The sequence below is a fragment of the Octopus sinensis genome, linkage group LG4 (genome assembly GCF_006345805.1).
Source record: "Octopus sinensis linkage group LG4, ASM634580v1, whole genome shotgun sequence".
Taxonomy (NCBI): domain Eukaryota; kingdom Metazoa; phylum Mollusca; class Cephalopoda; order Octopoda; family Octopodidae; genus Octopus; species Octopus sinensis.
The window spans coordinates 7,214,406-7,237,054 of NC_043000.1; the positions used below are offsets into that span (position 1 = coordinate 7,214,406).

The window sequence follows — 22,649 nt, forward strand, 5'->3', positions numbered from 1 at the left end:
CGTTACAATTTGATGAATAGAAATATTTGACCGGCTACTTATTTCCGGTGTTAGTTTCATCATTTAGAAGCAAAAGGAAAATGGCATCGTCTTTAAAGCTGGCGGCTTCCCTCAGAACGGTTCTTTGGAATTCGACTGCAAACTCAGTGACTCAGATATCGAGGCAAGTTGATTTTTAAAAAATTATATCGTCGAAGGGTTACTTTTATTTATACGATCTTTTAATCTTTAGGTATTTCTATCTTTGAATATAAATACAGTGTATGGGTTCTGTATTGACCTCTAACGTAAATTCGAAGTCATTGGTGCCAACAGCTGACTATTCTATCGATGTGTGTAGACCGTTATGCACGGATGTTGGTTTAAGCAAGTGTGTGTCTGTTGAATTTTCTCTAAAGTTTTTGTTGCTACTAAAAAAATTAAAATTGTTCGAAATTAAAGGTTAATTTTTAGCGGAATATCTACAGAAGTTTGCCTATCGAATTTGTTTCCTCATAACTTTTTTTTAATGCATACTTTTGAAGAAATTTTTCCAGAAATACGTCTAAGACGGTGTAGATTATGGTAATATGGGGACAAGTTTGAGGGGAAAAGATTTTTTATAGTGTCATTCACCACCAACATCAAATTATGTTGTTTGTCGTTGGACTCTTGCCATGCTGGGGCACCGCCTTGGAGGAATTTTAGTCGAACAAATCGATTCCAGTATTTTTAAAGCATAGTAGTTATTCTATCGCTCGCCGTTTGTCGAAACACTAAGTTCCGGGGACGTAAACAAATGAATACCGGTTGTCAAGTGGTGCTCTCTCTCTCTCACTCAGAGTTTTGTCTGTAAACTGCTGGGAATAGCATCACTTTGGGTATGCGTTATCACACTGAGTGAAATGGTGAGAGAATCTAATGAAGAACTTAATTAAACACTCACCTGAAGAGGCGCATTTTACACCTTGAATGTAAGTTAATGATTACACACCTTTGTACTAATGATGTAAGAACGTGTTGAAACAGTTGCAGTTATCTTTAAAATAAACAATGTTTATTCTATCGTTTATCTATTAATCTATGAAATTCCCGATATATGTCCTATAGCAAGAGCGTTTCCACTGTATTATGACATCAGGTAACCAGTAACTGTGGACGAGCCTTGCATTGCATTCTACAGCGTTTTTACTCAAATTTTACTTTTAAATATATATATATATTATATAATATATATAATATATAATATATATATATATATATATATATATATATATATATATATATAAAATATATATATATATATATCACAAATGAGACCTTGAATTTTGAAACAACAGAATACTGCTCCTTCATTGTACTATGCATTTACAAATAATCTAGACTGCATCTCCCTAAAAATCATCCAATGAATAATCACATTAGGTTTTCACTTGGCCTCCATTTCTCAGATCTGCTTAGCATCTCATCTAATTATTGTAACATCTCACTTCATGCTTGCTCTGTTGATGGAAAGTCAAATGCTCCAGTATACCATATTTACATGCTCCACATTCAGTAAATCCTTGTCTTCCGAACAGATTTCTTGCTCAAGTTAGAAATTATTAAGTCTAATATACAAAATATTTATTGACTGTGTAGTGGTAAAAAGTTTGCTTCATAACCACATGGTTCCAGGTTCAGTCCCACTGCATGACACCTTAGCCAAGTGACTTCTACTATGGTCTCAGGTTGACCAAAGCCTTATGAGTGGATTTGGTAGATGGAAACTGAAAAAAAGTGTGTCTTTGTGTTTGTCTCCTTCCACTGTTTGAGAACTGGTGTTGATGTATTTATGTCCCCATAACTTAGCACTTCAGCAAAAGAGACTGATAGAATAAGTACCAGGCTTAAAAGGAAATAAGTACTGGGTTCATTTGTTTTGACTAAGGTTCTTGAAGGTGGTGCCCCAGCATGGCAGCAGTCTGATGACTGAAACAGGTAAAAGAAGAATAAACAATTCTATAAGAGTCTGCTGCAAAAATCTTTTTGACTTATTTCTTATCATCTGTGTATATTTTGAGTACTTTATTCAGTTTTCATGCATCATTAAGAAACCAGTGAAATTTGGAAGAAAAAAGGAGGTAAAACGTCTTTCATATCAAATATCTTTTTTTATATTTTAGCTGCTGTTCCTGTCTGTTCTATCAGCAAACTCGCCATCTTAGAAAGCGAAGTCACAATATACCAGCTTGGCGAGTGAAGCAGTTTGAAAAACATGTCGAAGATGATATCAGTGTTGAAAGTGAAAAGTTCATCAAGACAGCTATTCATGATCATTATAAGAGTGTAATTAAGAGTCCCTTGAAAGAAGCACCATGGGAACGAGGTACATGGACCCAATGGCCAAAGTATGTATATATCTATATATTTTTATTTATTATTTATGTGCCCTTTTCAAGCCTAGCCAGGTTCATGTTGCCCCCAGCTGGACGGGACGCCAGTCCATCGCAGCATTTCTCAAGAAACAGGAAGAAAGAGTGAGAGAAAGTTGGAGTGAGAGAGTACAACAGGGGTTGCCACCACCTCCTGCTGGAGCCTCATGGAGCTTTAGGTGTTTTCGCTCAATAAACACACACAATGCCCGGTCTGGGAATTGAAACCGCAATCCTCCGACCTTGAGTCCGCTGCCCTAACCACTGGGCCATTGTGTCTCCACATATCTGTATATATATATATTAGTAAATTTACACACATACACACACTTACACATGCATTTTCCTTTTTCCTTTTGTAAGCAATAGATGAGGATTCCACAACTTCTTGCTGAACAACCTGTGTAAATGATTTATTTATGGCAATCAAATGTTTGAGCTGTACGTTAGTTCACTTCCTCCATCAAATCGACATGCTACATGTCAGATGTTAAAGTAATTGGAGAGCAACGTGAAATGAAGTGTTTTGCTTAAGAACACAACACACCACTCTGTCCAGGAATTGAAACTATGGTCATAGTCCAACTAATTAGGGCGAGAGTCAGTCTAGATGAGATGTAGTTTGGGTTCATGCCAGAGAAAAGCACCACTGATGCTTTATTTCTGATAAGACAGCTGCAAGAGAAATACCCAGCCAAAGATAAACTTGACATGGAGAAAGCCTTTGACAGGGTCCCCTGATCCCTTATCTGGTGGTCAATGAAGAAACTAGGGATAGATGAATGGTTAGTAAGAGCTGTGCAAGCCATGTACAGGGATGCTGTCAGTAAGGTAGTCTGGTAGTTGCTAAGAAAACTAGGTACAGAAGAATGGTTGTGCAGATCCTGTTAGCAAGGCAAACAGTAGCAATGAGTTCAGCAAGGAATTCCAACCTAAAAGTAGGGGTCAGAAATTCATTCTCATACTTCTTTCTATTTATTATAGTTCTCTTGGCTGTAACAGGAATTTAAGACCGATCTACTAACTGTGGTAACTCAGTAGATTTAAAATGATGTTGATAATAACTACACTGCAATTCATATAGTTTATTTTTTAGTTGTCATCAGGGTTCTGATTCCTAGATGTGTACATAGTACCAAAAAGGCATTGAACAAGGAACCTTCACCTTTAAATTAAAGAAAATAACAGCCTTATATGTTAGTTTAGAAATAGGCAAGAGATTATGTATGTATGTATGGTTGGTGTGTGGAAGGGCATCCAGCTGTAAAAACCCTGCCAAAACAGACTGTGAAGCCTGGTGCAGTCTTCTGCCTAGTCAGCCCCTATCAAACCGTCCAACCCATGCCAGCATGGAAAACGAATGGTTAATGATGATGATCCAGGGTTAGATATTTGATGATAAATTGAGATTAAATCAGTTGAAATGTAGATGAAGGTATATATTAATAAATGTTCTCTTTCCTAAAGATGATATTAATAGTTTCCAAAAAATTTTAACCATTTTAATTATTCTTTATCTTTTTCACAGGACTCTCCGTACAGGAGTTCTAGCACTTAAACTGGGGGTCTTACCTCAGTGGACTAAGAAAGGGGAGAAAATATATACAACACTTTTACAGGTAATTTCTTTTATTTGTTTCAGTCATTAGACTACAGCTATGCTGGGGCACCCCCTTAAAGGGTTTAGTTGGAGAAATCATCCACGGTAGTTTTATTTTTTTAGACTGATACTTATTCTATCGGTTTCTTTTTGACAAACTTAATTTACAAGGGTGTAAATAAGCCGACACCAGTTATCAGGCAGTGGTAGAGAACAGATATGCGTATGCACACACACACACACATACATTTATATACACAATGGACTTCTTTCAGTTTCCATCTATGAAATCCACTTACAAGACTTTAGTCAGCCCAGACTATAGTAGAAGATACTCAAGGTGCCATGCAATGGGACTGAACTCAGATCATGTAGTTGGGAAGCAAGCTTCTTACCACACAACCATAAGGGTTTTTTTTTTTGTTCAGTTCTACTATGTGGCACCTTGAACAAGTGTCTTCTACCGTAGCCCCAGGCCAACCAAAGCCTTATAAGTGGATTTGGGAGACAGAAATTGAAAGAGGCCCATTGTATACATACATATGTATACATGTGTGTTTGTGTCTCCTTGTCTTGACATCATAAGATAGTTGTAAAGCAGTGTCACAGTCATACAAGTGGTATCCTTCATTTCTAATCATCTGTAAAAGAATGTTTGACCTTAGGGAAATACTACCTTACCTGGAAACAGGTGAGATTTAGTGACAGGAGGAGCATCCAAACATGGAAACTTTATTTTAACGAATTCCATCTGATCCATTAAGCATGGTAAAGTACACATTAAAATGATGGCAGTAGTTGTGGCAGAATTAGAAAAATACTTGACTAGCTGGACCTGTGGAAAATTCATGGAAAACAAAAAAATGTAAGCATCTGTAAATTGTGTGCTGGTGCCATGAGAAAACTTTATATTGTGATACTTACAGTAATATCCAATATTGGCTGAGGAGCAGGACAGCCTGCTGTGCTAACCTTGGATCGTAGGGCAACCTGCTGTGCTTGAGGAGACTTATTGAGTCAAGTACTTCAACATCAAAATCAAAATCAAATGGATATTGTAGTTGTGATACCTGTGCCGGTGGCACATTGGGCCTCACAGAAGCAATGACGAAAGAGTGAAACCTTTGAGATATGCTGTGACTGCGAAGACCTGGCAAATGAAGTGAGTTCATGGCTCGCAGGACAGCCTGCTGTGCTAATCTTGGATCGTAGGGTGACCTGCTGTACTTGAGGAGACTTATTGAGTCAAGTACATCAACATCAACATCAAAATCAAAATCAAATGGAAATTGTAGTTGTGATACTCGTGCCGGTGGCACGTACAAAACACCATCCAAATGTAAAAAAAGCACCCACTACACTCTTGGAGTGGTTGGTGTTAGGAAGGGCATCCAGCTGTAGAAACACTGCCAGATCAAACTGGAGCCTAGTACAGCCTCCTGGCTTCCCAGACCCCGGTCGAACCATCCAACCCATGCTAGCATAGAAAATCGACGTTAGACGATGATGATGATGATGATGATGATCCAGTGTATAGAATACAGTAATTAATTATATTGTAGAAAAGTAAAAGTAACATCCAATATTTGCTGTGGTTATGCAATCTATCTACTCTGAAAATATTGATAAACATTTAAAAACATAAAGCAAACACCACCTTCCTTTCGGGCACCCCTCACTCTCTGTCTCACTCCCTCTCTGTCCCTCCTCTCTCTCGCTTTACTGCTCACTTCAAGTATACCTCCTCTGCTTAACACCTTTTATTTTTATTTTTCTTTCTCCTTCTCCCTTCAAGTGTAGAAAAGTAACAGTAACATCCACAGGTATCTGCTGAGAGACAGGCAGAGGGAAAAAGAGAGGCAGATGGACAGAATAACTGTCAGACAGGCAGACATATAGATAGGTAGAGAGACAGATAGGCCACTGTTAGGACCGGATTAACTCCCATAGTGACCCTAACGACTAAAAAGATTTTCCTGCCCCTGTATTGGATCTTTTTTCATTTTCTTCCAACCATTTGAAGGTTTTTCTTGCCCCAGTCCACACAGCTGGCCAAAATGAACACTCATGGTCAAAGGTATTTCAATTATGACCATCCTGTCTTATTTCCCAACAGTGTATCCACTCTAGGACAACATTATGCTCAGTGTCCCTTTTTGACCCCTTTATTACCATAATTCTTAGTTTCAATGAAGAATTTAGTAAAATAACATAAACTTTTGATAGGGGGGATTTTAAAGGAGATCCCTTTAAAGCAGTGAATTTATATCAGTCTTGGGTAGGTTGGTATCAAAAGAATTAAGATGGTAGGATGGCATTTAAGGAATATTTAGCCGCAATTTCTCATGTGTCAAACAGTTGCTTAGTTCAAAACATTCTCAGTAAAGTGTTTTATTTGAAATTTATCATGAGTCTTTAATACTGTTCTTTCTTTTATATTTTAGTTATTCTGAACCAATCAGTCATTTCCTATTTTAAGCTGTATTTTAGCTTAGTAGTTAGTTAATTTACTAGAGTCTGTTTCTGGAATAACCATGGCTACTTGAGTTTTACATCTGTATTAATATAGATGTAATCTTACTAGAGAATTCTTGGTACTTTTTGATTTTTATTTATTCATTTATCCCAACTGTTGCAATGAAAATATGTACATTCGAGAATTCTGAGTGAGAATCACATTCTGAAGAAGAAGAAGAAAGACTGGAAATAGTGTTTACTGCAGAGCTTGGTGGAAATACATAGAATATAGCTGAGTAATGACAAGTCAGAGGTACCTAAGTGCAAGTGATAGGGGACAACTAATTCCAGGAAGTGGTGGTAGAAAAGGGATAGAGAAAAGCACGTTTGTGGGTTTGAGCCAGAAGTATGTTGGTGAGCAGCTTCATGCCTATAAATTGAGGGGTCTTTCTTTAACATGGTATACAATGTCTAAGTGTATGTAAAAGCAGCAGCAGCAAGTGGAGGCGCAATGGCCCAATGGTTAGTGCAGCGGACTCGTGGTCGGAGGATCGCGGTTTCGATTCCCAGACCGAGCGTTGTGTGTGTTTATTGAGTGAAAACATCTAAAGCTCCACGAGGTTCCAGCAGGGAGTGGTGGCGACCCCTGTTGTACTCTTTCGCTCCAACTTTCTCTCACTCTTTCTTCCTGTTTCTTGTCCCCGACTTCCTACGCAACTGCTGAGCCTGGATGCACATTCATCCATCCGTTGATGCTCTCGGTGTTGGGGCTTAACCTGCTTCCTCTTCTGCGGGCCTTACGAATAGCAAAGGACCACGTTTCGGACTTCTCCCACTACAAAGGCGCGATCTTGTGAGCTCTGGGATGAAGACCGCTTCGCTCAACAAACAAACAAGCAGCACTAGCACTATTGCAGGCATGAGAGCAGTATACTTTAGTATTCTATTGTGGGTCTCACCTGAGTTTTGTAGAGAGTTGGGGGGGGGGGGGGGCAAAAGTATTTTATGGCTCTGAAGTGGAAGACCAATTTTGGTATTAGTTTTGCCTATATTGAAGATGTGCATTTACTTGGAAGATCCCCAATAAGGGTTAGGCTTAATGTTTGTAAGCACCTTGTGTTCCATTTGCATGCCGTTTATTTCTGTATGGTGGGATGAATTATCAGAACTGTTTCCTTGACTTGATATGTGTAGTGATTGCTGTTGAAGGGGGTGAGATTGGTACAGCCCTATTTTAGAATGTTTTTGAGGTTTCTGTTTATGAAGTCAATGCAGATTTGGTATGAAGTGTTTAAATTGTATTTGAATATTGCTTGGGTGTGAAAGCTCAGAGAAGAATGAAGGCTGTATCATCTACAGAGGAGTGGGCAATGATGGAGGTAATGGCAAGTAAGTTTTTTGAAGTACAGATAATTTACAAATTTATTTTATGTTGTATTTCTGTGTCTAGGTTCTGGATAACCATGTAATCAATTATCGAAATCCTGCAGAAGCAACTAAATTGGCTGCTTGGCACCCGATGTGGCGCAATAAATATGGAGCTGTTGTTGTTGGGGCTCTTGGAACAGATCCTAGAATGGTAAATTTACAAATTAAACATCTTTCTGTTGCTTTTTTAAAAATGTTGTCATCTCTCTAGACAGAACGTTTTTTGATCTCAGCATAAAGGTACCATACTTCTTGTTAAAAGTAAACAAGTATTCCTTGTGTTTCTTTAATAATTGATATTTTAAAAAATTTAAATCCTTGTAAATGTCAGAAAATCTCATAATTTAATTAAAACAAAATATTTGAATATATTTTTAACTGAAAAGATGCAATATAATATTTAAATTTAGAAATTATAACAGCATTATTCACACTTTTGCTTACAATTAATATGCTGTGTTAAAAATTGTAGATTTTTTTCTTAACTTATAAAATATTTAATTTTCATTTCTAAAATGTTTTAAAACCTATTTACTCATTTATTTATAGTTTACACCAGAATACAATAATTTATTTAGAAAAACTGGTCTTCCCCCTAAACGTAAACTTGCAAGATTTTTAGTGACACCTAATGCTGCTGTACAGCCAGGTAAGAAATAGTTTCTCTTTCTCTAAGAATCTATCTTTTAGGAATTGAATCTGATTCATTGAAGTTTGAATATTACATTTGTTTATGTGTGGAATGGAATTCAAAACCTCTTAGAAAATGTATGAACTTAGCTACTTCTGGTTACTGGATGTAATTGTCTCAAGTCCTTAGAATCATAGGGCTGGTCACCCTGTTTGTGCCTTATAAGTGACTGAAATCACCGAATTGCCCCTGAACAGGATGCCAGTCCATTACAGGGATACTCATTTACAGCTGAGTGCTGAGTAGACTGGAACAATGTCAAATGATGTGTTTTGCTCAAGAACACAATGAACCACTGGGTCCTGGAATTGAAACTATGATCTTGTGATCACGAGTGCAATGCCTTAACTCTTCTTTTCTCTAATAATTTATAGCATTGTTTAGTGAATGGTTTTTCTTGTGTGCAAGTGATTATCCTGAACGGGATAGCCAGTCCACTACAGGGGTACTCATTAGAGCTGAGGGGACTGGAGCAATATGGAATGAAGTGTTTTGTTCGAGAACAACGAACCACCGGGTCCTAGAATCAAAACCATATATCCATAACAAATCTAAATACCAAAGACATTCCACAACAAAATAATTTTAAGAACCACCACTGTAGAGAAGAAAGCTTATAGTAGAAAACACCAAAACTCTGCTTCACTTCTATTAATTTCTAAACTATTGTTATTATTACATTTATGTATTTGTTTTGCAAGATGTGCTGAATCAGATATTTTTATATTTCAGGATGGTCTTTTTTTTTTAATCTTATTTTATTTTGCCAAATAACTACACGCACTATATACTTGTTCTTCACTTGAGCTTTATCATCATCCTCCTTATTTTAGTGTTCTTTGTCTGGAAATATTTTGTCACACATCCCCTGACCTCTTTACCAACTCTCCATTCCATATATCTTCTCCTATTCTGTCTTTCTGGGATGGAGAGTCGCTGAAGAGGTTACAAGATGTGTGATGAAAGATTTCAGACAAAGGACACTAAAATAATAATAAATGTAGAAAGCGTATATATTGCATGTGGTTATTTGGAAAAAAAAAAATTCTTTTTAAATGACCATCCCAAAATATAACAATACTATTATTAATGTTACTTTTTTGTTTATTTTGTTTTTAGGAACTCCTTTGTCATGTCTCCATTTTAGAGTTGGGGATTACGTAGATGTTCAAGCCAGAACGTAAGTAGTCATTGATAAAACCTGTTCTTGCCATATATTTGTCTTATAACGTAGAGGAAATAGGACTGTGCCTATGGTATTTGCATGCCTTTTAGACTCGTGGAATAAATCAATATAATTGACATTCATTTAGAACATTTGAGGAACAAAAATTGTGGATGCATTGGAAATTCCATAGGGACACTGATCTGAGAGTAAGGCCTGGAGAAAACTGTTTACTGTGGGATTTAGGAGGGGAGACTCAGAAGGGATGATAAGGGAAGTGAAACAAATGAGCCTGGATGACAGCTTTTATGCTACTAGCTATTTCAGAGGAGGAAAATAATGAGAAAAGAACATTACAGCTTGTCTACTAGTTGGTGTAGTATGTTGATGACTTTATTAACCCTTTCGTTACCAACCCGGCTGAAACCGGCTCTGGCTCTGTAGTCTTGTTTTCATAAGTTTTGAATTAAAATCTTCCACCAAATCTTAGTCACAATTTATGTTCCTAACACTAGCTAATGATAACTAAGTTATTTTACTAAATTCTTTGTCATATTTAAAGGGATTGAAAGAAACAGAGAGCATCTCAACAGAAATACAGTAACAAAAGGGTTAATGAGACAGATGATAAGGTCTTGGTTGTTTTTGTGTGTAGCAGCAACAACATTCTGGGTCTATGAGCAGTATACCAAAGTGTATAACTTTGTAGAAGTCAGCAACTAATGAGGGAGGTAATTTTGAAAGTACTATATATAAGTCATTATAAAAGATTCTGATGGATTCTACAAGATAAGACACCTTTCAATAAAACCATTTTTATAAAATAAGTTATGTCCTTTTATGTGAATGCTCTATATGTAAAGTTGTTACGGGAGATTTATCAAAGATTTTGAGGGCCTACATTTGTAAGTAATTGTCTATTGTTCATGAGTTCAGATGGAGAAATACAAGACTGTTTCCATGTTATAAACAGCAATTGCATCTTTATGTTGTTGGGGGAGATTCTGTTGTCATATCCCTAGGAAATGTTTTCAAGATCTCTATTCATGGAAGTCATGAAGGCTTTATTGCATGGTGTCTAGGTGTTGTGGAAGATTGCATGACAGCGATGGTGGTGTGCATAGAAATGATGGAAAGTAGTTTGTTAATGTACATTGGGCAGATTATTTGTGATGTAGTTGAACTTTGGGGTATGCCAGAGCTGTTAGAATGCAGTTTGGAGAGGACCCCATTGTTGCACAAAAGTAATGGAATGGTCTAGCAGAAAATAGTTGACTTGAGAAGTAAGAGAAGGATGTAGTTTGAGCATCTAAGCCTGGAGGCTCTGCTAGACAGTTTCTAAGATTCTGATGTCAAGTGGAAAAGCTTTGCTTGCAACAGAGTTGTTAAGGGAAAGAGATCACAGTGAGTTAGGAGAGCAGATGCCTAGTAGAACTGGTTCTGTAGAAGCTACACTGATGATCCCTAAAAAAGGAGAATGACTTCAGTTGATTAAAGAAGTGATTGTTTATATCTGTTTCTCCTACCTCTGAAATACTAGGATGGGAAAGATTGGTTGGTTGTTAGCAGGGTCAGTGAGGTGATCTTCCCTGTGAATGGAGAATATACCTGTCTCTAAAGACTAGGATAGATCCCTACAACGATAAAAAGATCGGCATCGATACAAGCTAATTCTGGAACATAGTTTGATGGTTAATAAAAGAGACACCACCTGGATCAGTGACCTTGTTAGTGTTGAGTATTTGAAAGAGTTATCACATTTAGCAACTGTATACTTGGTGAAGATTTTAGACGGGTGGAGAAGGTGAGTTTGTGAGAAGTTTGCTGTGTCTGTGCATTGTTAAGTTCAAAATAAAGTCATCATTGAAAAGCCTTCACATCTGATGCCTGTTTGAGGAGTGCTTAGAATGAAAAACTGTAAAGTTGTTGGAGCCTTTCGTTGCAAGGGATTGGAAAGCTCTGTGATAATTGAGTAAGTGCCTAAGCTTTTGGGATGAAGAATTCATGGAGATGTTCTTCTGATTTTCTGACAGTGGTCTTGCAGGCCTTGCATTGGTAAGTAAAAGCTTCTAAATAGTAATAGGGATGCTGTAAGCCTCTAAGTAGTGATAGGGACTTGCGTTGTAGTCAATGTTCTCAACTTGAAATGTTGCAGTGTAGCTATGGACAAAACACTTGTAGTATTTGGGGTTATAGGCTGTGGTTCTGTAAAGGATATGAAGGGACTTGCTTAAGATAATGGGCTTTATCAACCACTTACCTGTCATTTCACTTGAGTCAAAGCATGTAGCATGTTTGATGCTAGATATAGTCAGCATGAAGCCTGCTGGAGCATTGACTGAAAGTGTTTGAGGGTGGTAGGGTTGTGCTTTAGTAAAATATGAAGTATGTTCCTTGACAAGGCAGTTGTTGGATGAGGCAATGTGTCCGGATGTGACTAATAACCAGATCTGTTTTAAATATCAATGTGCATCCATTAGCCAGAGGTGCAGTCAGTAAGGATAACTGTTGAGGAGAGTGAGAAGTTATTGAGACTGGTGAAGTGAGATAGATGTGTTCTCAAAGCAGAACAAAATATAGTTAAACAATTAGTGGTGGATGAAGTTCTTAGATCTATAGAGATACTTGAGGGACTTAGAGCTACTTTAAACCAGGGTAGCTTGAATTCTTGGATGTTCATATGTAGATGAGTAGAGAGTATCCTATATATGTGAAGATACCATCAATGGAATATAATATGTAGCTTGGACCGTAGAAGTAAAAGATTAGAAAAGTTTCTGTCTTGGGAGGAATAAGATGTGTGGCTTGCATGATGCTTGGATGTTTAACCCAAGAACAGTCCTGATTAAGCAGACCTTAGATCAAAGACATTCCAATGAGGAACAATATTTTTCAAAATATTGCAACTTAGATTACATTGTCCAATGTGTTCTTCCTTTTCTCCCTTTTTTTAAGATGGCAGAATGGGATTTGAAGAGATTTTACCTGCTATTTTTAGCAAATTGTACAACTATATAGAGGCACACTTGTTAACATTTAATGGTTATCTCAACTTTATAACCCCATTATCCCAGTTTCTATGGCATTGAAGTAACTGTGAGTACAACACTCACCACTGAACAGGGTACCAGAGTCCATCATGTGGGTAACACCTAGCTGCTGGTGTTACTCATTTTCAGCTAAATAGACTGGATTATCACAACAGGAAGTGCCTGGTTCAAGAGTCAAACTCATGACCTTACGATTGCTAGCCCAACACCCTAACCACTTGGCCATTTGTCTTCACCTTTGTTGGCTCATGCATTCATTGCATATTAATAAAATGTTGCATATGGGGTCCAGGTAGGACCAGAGTACAGGAGCATCAGTATTAAAGATAGACAATTGATGTAATCAATAAAGTATAGCTAGAAATAGGTACTGGGGTCAATTTGTTTGACTAAAACCCTTCAAACCATGGCCACAGTTCAATGACTGAATCAAGTAAAATATAAAAGATGTAGAAAATCCTGGATTACTCTTTTACTTGTTTCAGTCATTTGACTGTGGCCATGCTGGAGCACCACCTTTAGTCAAGAAAATCGACCCCAGGACTTATTCTTTGTAAGTCTAGTAATTATTCTATTGGTCTCTTTTGCCAAACTGCTAAGTTACGGGGACGTAAACACACCAGCATCGATTGTCAAGTGATACTGGGAGGACAAACACTGACAGACAAACATATATATATGCTTTTTTCAGTTTCCGTTTACCAAATCCATTCACAAGGCTTTGGTCAGCCCGAGGCTATAGTAGAATACACTTGCCCAAGGTGCCACGCAGTGGGACTGAACCCAGAACCATGTAGATGCAAAGCAAGCTCTTTAACCACAGTCATGCCAGCACCTAAATAATAATAATAATCCTTCTATAGGCACAAGGCCTGAAATTTTTAGGGTCGGTGGACTAGTCAATTATGCTGACCCCAGTGCTCAACTGGTATTTGTTTATCAACCCTGAAAGGATGAAATCCAAAGATGGCCTCTGCAGAATTTTAATTCAGATTGTGTTAATAATAATGGAAAATGAAACTGCAGCTTGGAAAATTATTGCATTATGCTATATTACAATATTAAAATTAAAGAATGAACATTTTACTACTGAGATATTTGTCTTGTCTTATGATGACAATGACGAAGATGGTTGTGTCTTCAACTCATTAAATGAAGTTGGTAATAAGCTGTATATTTTATTTTTGTTAGCTATTCAGAAACACACAAAGCTTCACTTAAACATTTATTTGTAATATGGTTTCAAAATTTTCACTGCTTGAAACTGCAATCTGTTCACTGACAAAAGATTTTGCTGCATCTGAGATACAGCAAACGTCATCATCACTTAACATCTGCTTGCTGTGCTGGCATGGGTTAGATGGTAAGCCAGAGAGCTCTACTAGGTTCCAGTCTGATTTGGCTGCATACTCTTCCTAATGCCAATCACTCCAAGAGTGTAGTGAGTGCCTTTTATATATCAGTGGCACAGTGGCACAAGTGCCTTTTACGTGTCCCCAGCACTGGCCACAACTATGATTTCACTTGGCTTGACAAATCTTCTCAAGCACATCAAATCACCAAAAGTCTCGATCATTTGTCATCGCCTCCATGAGATCCAACATTCAAAGATCATGCTTCACCACCTCGTCCCATGTCTTCCTGGGTCTACCTCTTCCACAGGATCCTTCTACTGTTTGAGATTGGCACTTCTTTATGCAGCATTATTTTTTGTCAGAATACTGGTCACAGTTTTAAGTGATGAAAATTTTGGTACCATACTGCAAGTAAATGTTTAAGTGAAGCTGATGCTCTTCATGTGTTTCTGAATGGCCAACTTAGATTGTCCATGCTACAATTACTTTAGTTTCAACACACGATCTCAGATCGTTTTATATGATGAAAATTTTGGTACCCATACTGCAGTAATTAAGTGAACTGATGCTCTTCACCATGTTGTTCTGAATCCAACTCGTAGATTGTCCATGCTACAATTACTTTAGTTTCAACACACGATCTCAGATCAAATTTATGACAAAAGTACATGCTGTATTTATGTTTATTTTTTCTTATATAATTTATGATTTTTCATTTCATTAATTTTCTTGCTACTATTTCAGAATAGAACATGGTTTTCAAGGTGTAATAAAACGATGGCGTATGAAAGGCCTTCCAGCATCACACGGAGTTACCAAAGCTCATCGTCGTATTGGAAGCATTGGTGGTCGACCGGTATGTAGAATCATAATTCAAATTTTGGTTTGTGAATCTGGGAGGATGTGTAACCATGTTGGTGATGGAGGTCTTGTTACAAATTTTGTGTGTAAGAAAAAAAAAATCATTGTAAATGACACTTGTTAACATTCAGATTACTTTGTTGAATGTAATGTTTATTTATTCACATTGTTTTGAATTATTCATGCATTATCTTATAGCTTTCAGGTTTCAATGATGTCATTGCTTATTTTCAAAATGGCATTGTTGGATAGGTGTGAGAGGCTGGATCTGACTGGTTTGAACATAAAACAGGAAAAATGTTTGGGCCAGATATGGTTGATTTAAATACTAAAAGGTTAAGCCATGAAATATATTAAACTGGGGGATATCAGAAAATATCATATGCAATAAAACTGCACTTTTGGCTTTATCATAGAAATTTCCTTTTGGTAAAGAATAGTAGCAGAGGGCCTTCCAGTGCTCTTTTCATTTGTACCTTGCTAACTGGGATCAGATTATACTTGCTCTTATAAACTATATCTTTCACTGTGGTGTCTGTATAGCCAGATGAAGATAGCTATTCTGAACTGTTTTATCAGAGACACCATGTAACTCTGTCGTATCTTATTTCGTCAAAATAAGTTTCTTTGAATTATTTCAGTTCCTGCTGTTCGAGTAATGAAAAGCAATTCAATAATTATTGATGTAAAAATATAGTACATTTCATCAGTTTGTTTTTTTTACTGTCCACTCTTCCATGTGTCTGTCAGAATGCACTGAGACAAATCATCACCTGTTTCCAAGCAAGTTAATAATCTCCTAGTCTATCAAACAATGAACAGCCAAGACAAATGATGCCATTGCACAAATCTAAAAGCCGGGACACTGTCTGTATTGACAGTGAGGCTGTTGTTTACAGTCAGTGAACATATGAGAAGATGAGAGAAAATACAAATTCACATGCATCATTCAGTTTCTGTCTACCAGTTTTATTCACAAGACATTTTGGTTGACATGTGGCCATAGTTTAGAATCTAGCCAACAACTAACTTTCATGCAGTGGGATTGAACTTTTAACCACTTGGTTCTGAAGCAAACTTCTTAACCACACAGCCATGCCTTCACCTGTAATTGTTGATGATGCTATTTTCTTGAATTATATATATAATGCCTGTGAAGGCGCATGGCTCAGTGGTTAGAGCGTCAAATTTACGATCATGAGGTTGTGAGTTCGAATCCCGAACCAGGCTGTGTGTTGTGTTCTTGAGCAAGACACTTTATTTCCCTTCCCTCCTGTTCACTCAGCTGTAGAAATGAGTTGTAACATCACTGGTGTCAAGCTGTATTGGCCCCTTTGCCTTTCCCTTGGATAACATCGGTGGTGTGGAGAGGGGAAGCCGGTGTGCATGGGTGACTGCTGGTTTTCCATAAACAACCTTTCCCGGACTTTTGCTTGGGAGGGTAACTTTCTCATGGTCAGTCGTGACCGAAGGGGATCTCAACATATAATTCCCATTCATTAAGCAAATATTTGGAGTGCTGTTGTATTTCTTTTAGATGTTGCTACAGTGACCCTAATCAGCTTTGCTTGAACTGATGTATTGTTCAGAAATAGGCAATGATGTGCATGGCGTGCCAGAGCAACTGGCAGGCCATGCACATGAAATAAGCCAGTCTCCTTTCACATTCACATAAACTTATTTACCTACCCACTCACTCTCTCCAATCCTCTTATATTCACCTTCCTGTAACTTGAGAGTATACCTTGGCATATCTTTACCATCATCATCTCTTGTTTATAACTGGAGTAGCCAGGTATCTCCTCTACAAAAAGACACCTGTTCTTTTCCTCTATCATACTTAAGCCTCTCATCACCTGGCATTCAGCTATCTCCTTCACTACTACAGCCACCCTCAGTTGAGGGGTCTTGTCTTGCTAGTTACCTCACTATTGCCAGTGCCACACAAAATGCACCCAGGCGTTGCCAGTACCACCTAACTGGCCCTCGTGCCGGTGGAACGTAAAAGCACCCACTACACTCTCGGAGTGGTTGGCGTTAGGAAGGGCATCCAGCTGTAGAAACTCTGCCAGATCAGATTGAAGTCTGGTGCAGCCATCTGGTTCGCCAGACCTCAGTCAAATCGTCCAACCCATGCTAGCATGGAAAGCGGATGTTAAACGATATTGATGATGATCCAGTTGTAGAAACTATGCCAAAGCAGATATTGGGGCTTGACTCTGTCCTCTGGCTTGCTAACTCCTATTGAACCATCCAACTCGTGCCAGTATGGAAAATGGATGTTAAATGATGAGGATGATTCTTGAAAATGACCTTACAATGCCTGATTATGTGTGGGGCAGTATGAAAGTCATAACATATTGTATATGGGTCTTTGTTAACTTTATTCATATGTATACAATTTATTTTATTTCATCCATTTTGTGAACATAGCATCATTAGTTACAGGTTTCCAATGGACAAATCACTGGTTCAGTGCATTTCTACTAATAGGTGCAAGCGTGGCTTTATAGGTGCAGGCATGACTGTGTGGTAAGAAGTTTGCTTCCCAACCACATGGTTCCAGGTTCAGTCCCACTGCATGACACCTTAAACAAGTGTCTTCTACTATAGCCTTGGGCTAACCAAAGCCTTGTGAGTGGATTTGGTGGATGGAAACTGAAAGAAGCCCATTGTATATATCTGTGTGTGTGTGTATCTGTGTTTGTCTCCTACCACAGCTTGACAACAGGTGTTGGTGTGGTTTGGCAAAAAGAGACTGATAGAATAAGAACCAATCTTAAAATGAAAAACAAATACGTTTCTTGTTGTAGAAGTTTCTCACATTTTGGAAGAAAATGTTGGAGTGATCGGGGCGGAGCTGGAAAGAGATAATAATAGTGGTGATAAGATGTCAGGGTAGACTCTCAAGGTATGAGAAGTGAGTGGGGTTGGAAAGAGATAATAATAGTGGTGATAAGATGTCAGGGTAGACTCTCAAGGTATGAGAAGTGAGTGGGGGACAGAAGAACCAGGAGTATGTGTGAGTAGGTTGCAGGAACGTATGAGAAAGCAAATGTTGGGGAATGGGTGAGGGGTGAATAAAATGAATGAAGAACATGTGTTTAGGTGTAAATGTAGTGTATGGTGCTTGAGAGGTGGTAGGGGAATGACTGATGATGCATGGAAGTGAAGAGCAGCAGAATGGTAATTATGACACAGTAGACAGGAGAAGGATGAGAGTTATATATGACATGTAGTTAGGTAAGCTGCAAGATTGTGTGTGTATGTGGGATAGGAGAGAGAGAGGTAGTTTGGTGGCTGAGGGCTTGTGTGATCAATGTTAAAAGAAATCAATTGTAGTTTCTTCATTCATTTTATGTCTGTTCTTCCAGTGGGCAGTGGAGGTTTCTTTCCACTGGTTTTCAAAAGCATATCACTACAGGACATGTTGTTCACAGGGAATGTGAAAATAATATCACCATTTTGCTCAGATGTTGTCATGTGAAGACAAGGAATGTAAACATTCATTTATATACCACGCTATACACACTCAATATGCTTTCGAACAGTTTGTCTACCAACTTCACTCACAAAACATGTCCACTTGTATCCATTTAATGTCATAGCTGTAATATTTCTTTCAAAAGACTGCTTTTTCTGCATTCCATTTGGTTGGTTTTTCTCACTAAAATCATGGTTGATATTTAAGTAAACAAAAAAAAAAAAGAAACAAAATTTCATTTTCAGATTTTAAGAAGAAATAAGGAGATAATAAGTTAAGTGGGTTTTTTTAACTAAAAATAAAACAACAGGAAGAGGAATGTTTTGTGGAATTCTCTATCCTGATATTTATTTTAATTCCTTATCAGAGTAACTAAGCAGAAATTTAAGCAAAAAAAAAAAAATACTTGAATCTGTTTGAAACTTATCTTTCTTGGCTTAAACTCTTAAACACAAGAACTTCCTAAGTGTTGCTCTGATATGCAATATATTTCAAGAATCTAGTCAAGGACAGAGCTGAATAATTTAAGAAAGATAATCTTCTTCAGCTATAAATTGTACAAGAAGAATTTCACTATCAGTTTGCTTTATACAGTTATTTATTTTTATTTCTATTTATTTTCAGCATTTCTATAAATGTCATCTGACATGTGTTTTATTTATTTCAGAATCGTTCAGCTATTAAAAAAGGTAAAAAAATGCCTGGTCATATGGGAGGTGATTGGAGTACTCTGAGAGGTTTGAAAGTAAGCACAGTTTCCTTAACCGTTTCATCATCATATTACCGTTGAAATACACTGCCTTTGTTTCAACTAATCTTTAAAATAATGAAGAATTTAGTAAAATATATTGCCATTATTTTGAACATAAATTAACATGAAATCTTTAATGAGGGTTTTAACTTAGGCCACCTTAACCTTAAGCATTACATTGTTTTCAATTGATCATGCATTATTTTGCAGTTTTGAGATTTAAATTATATAGTTGTTTATTATTAGAATAACATTGTAGGGTAGGTGTGAAAGGTCATATCTGGCCAGTTTGAACATAAAACAAGGAAGAATATTTGGGCTGGTTTTGGCCAGTTTAAATGCTAAAGGGTTAAACAGGAAATTTGTATCATAAACCCAATGGTAGTTTTGGCTGGGTTAGTATCACCAGGGTTAGTTAACTGATTGGTAACTTTAGTAAACATGGTCAATTGCTATGTAGACTAACTCAATTATTTAGTTTATGTAGAGAAGATACTGTAATGTTCAAAGTCTTGTATGTGACTTTAAACAGCATCTAGTAGTGGAGCCCTGGTTTGGGAGGTGCAAGGTTTTGAGGTGTGTGGAACCACCTCTTAGCCTTTACTGTTCCCAGGTGTACTCTGACTTGTAGTAGTAGCAACTGTCAGATGGGGCTCATTAGCCTGGGATGGAGGGGGCAACACATCTAGGGGAAGGAAAATCTTGATTTCAAACCTGTGTTGCCTTGTGGTCATACCCAACCTTGAGAAAGACTTCCGGAGTGAACCCCGAGGAAAAAATCAGGAGCCAGAGCCCCTGAAGTGGTTTCATGTTGTCTACAACCTCATTCTGGCAACTCCTGCAATGATGCTGGTGCCAAACTGCACTGTCTTTTGGATCCATCATTGACATGGAAAGTGGGGACATACTGCATGGGCAACAATCCATCTTCCATACCATACTGCCCAAGACTGGATCCTATTGAACACCCTATTCTGGGGAGATTGTTCCAGTAGGGCAAACAACTAGGACCTTCATCTATAGATTATTATGATCAGAAAGAGGCCTCTAGATATGGCAACAATCCATCTTCCATACCATCCGCCCAAGACTGGATCCTATTGAACACCCTATTCTGGGAGATTGTTCCAGTAGGGCAAAACAACCCTATTCTAGAGATTTTCATCTATAGAACAACTGATCACATTATTATGAAAGAGGCCTCTAGATATGGCAAGTTCTTAGAAAGCCAAATGGAATTAAAAGTACTTATATTACTCATACTTTTCCCAAAATGAGATAAATTTGACAACTTTGGACTTAGTTTCTGTTAAAAATATCAAGTTTTATGTTAGATGGAATTCTTAGTTTCACTTTCTGAATGAAAGTATTTTTTACTTAGCATTTTACAACCCTGACTCACTGTTGTATAGAGGTGACCTTGTCGAGTGGAAGGTAAGTTATTTGAATACAAGCTCACATTATGTGTTCAGATCAGGCATTTTATTGTTTGAGAGGTAGGATGATTGTACTTACATTCCTAGGTTTCCCTTGCTGATCTGAATAGAAGTATGATAATTTTTAGGTGTCATGCCCACCTAGAGGGAGCAGCAAGATCTCAGAGTGAAATTCAACTATAGAATAAGCAAATCCTATAAATTTCAATTTCTCTCTCTCTCTCTCTCTCTCATGCACACACCACACACACACACACAGCCTACTTTAGTGAGTGAGAAAGAACTACTGAATATTCCTTCTAATCTTATCTTAAAGACCAGCTATCATCAGTAATTTAATTTAGTCAAATTTAGTTTATAATAAACACATGAATCAGCAATGATCAAAATGATTATATTACATTTATATATAATTCAATTGTGTACATGAAAATGTGGGAGACATTTGCTGCTAGCCTTGTCTTGAAGAAAAAAAATTTCTCCTTCTAGACTGTGTGTATAAAACATCAAGTTGGGCTCTGAATAACAGCAGACTGCCAGATACATGTTTTGGTGTGATTATACCTCTTCAGTAGTAGACACTGTTTCAGCTGTTCACAGCCCACTCAGAACTTCTATTCTTATGTGTTGCTGTGTGCTGAGCTTTGTCAAGCTGTAATTAATTTATTATAAGCACACAAGAAGAAGCAATGATCAAAATAATGATATGTATATATTTCTTTAACTTCCTTTACAATAATAGAAATATCTACAGATATGAATTCTTTCATGTTATAATAAATTATCTACTTTTGCATAAAGCATTATTAGTGGCATTGCTGTCTCATGAAAAGTAGTCTTCGGGTCGATTTGCTTGTACATTTCTGGCAAAAACAACACTTTTACAGTATCTTAATGCTGTCCTTTCGATGTATTTCTCTGTTATCTTTTACTTGAATCGTGACCATGCTGGGGTACTACCATGAAGTGTTTATTTAAGCAAATCAATTCCAGTACTTATTTTTTAAAGTCTGGAAATTTATTTCCTTTTGTCAAACCATTTAGTTATGGGGAGTGTAAACAAACCAACACCAGTTGTCAAGCAATGTAGGAAGGACAAACACACACACATACATTTACACAAGTTCCCATATATTTTCTATCTAAGAAATTCACTCACAAGTCATTGGTCAACCCAGGGATATAAGAGAAAACACTTGCCCAGTGTGCAGTGGGATTGGACTTGAAACTAGATGGTTGCAAAGTCAGCTTCTTAACCACATTACCATGCTTGCACCTCTCTCTAGGTGCTTTTACTTAAAACCATTTTTATTTATTTATCTATCTGTCTAAATAATGAAGAAAGCATTAGTTAAAATTATCATTGTAACTAACTCAAAATAAATTCATAAATAAAAATGGAATGAAAATATATATTATATTGAGAAATATCATCAATGTTGCAACTTCCTACTTTCTTTTTACCTGTCTACAGATTTGGCGGATAAATACAAAATACAATGTTTTGTATGTAAACGGAAAAAACATCCCAGGACGCATTCATTCCTTCATCAGAATCACAGACACAAAATTGCCTCACAAAGAATCGCCTGATAATCCACCCCATATGCCAACATGTTTTGTTGAGGACCAACCTGAAAATCTACCTGAAAATCTCTATGCTGATGATTTGTTTCAATTCATAGAACCATCTTTAACTTTTCCTGATGAATCATAGACAAGATGAAAGTGTTAGAAAAAAGAGAATAAAATTTTAGTTCGTTATTTTATCTTTTAGTTGTTTCACTCATTTGACTGTGGCTATGCTGGGGTACCTCCTCGAAGGGTTTTAGTTGAACAAATCAACCCCAGGATTTTTTATGTCTAGTATTTATTCTATCAGTCTCTTTTGCCAAATTGCTAAGTTACAGGGACGTAAACACACCAACATTGATTGCCAAGCAGTAGTGAGGGACAGACACAATCACACACACACACA

General features: G+C 37.3%; 1 protein-coding gene across 1 annotated transcript; it reads left to right on the plus strand.

Moving 5' to 3' along the window:
• Positions 1–22: 22 nt before the first annotated feature.
• Positions 23–22,440, plus strand: LOC115211084 (39S ribosomal protein L3, mitochondrial). The gene is made up of 9 exons (XM_029779974.2): positions 23–163; positions 2,145–2,369; positions 3,922–4,012; positions 7,901–8,029; positions 8,428–8,527; positions 9,689–9,749; positions 14,884–14,995; positions 19,152–19,229; positions 22,146–22,440. Exons 1-9 carry the CDS (start codon positions 81–83, stop codon positions 22,386–22,388), a joined length of 1,122 nt encoding a protein of 373 aa, XP_029635834.1. The 5' UTR covers positions 23–80; the 3' UTR covers positions 22,389–22,440.
• Positions 22,441–22,649: the final 209 nt, after the last annotated feature.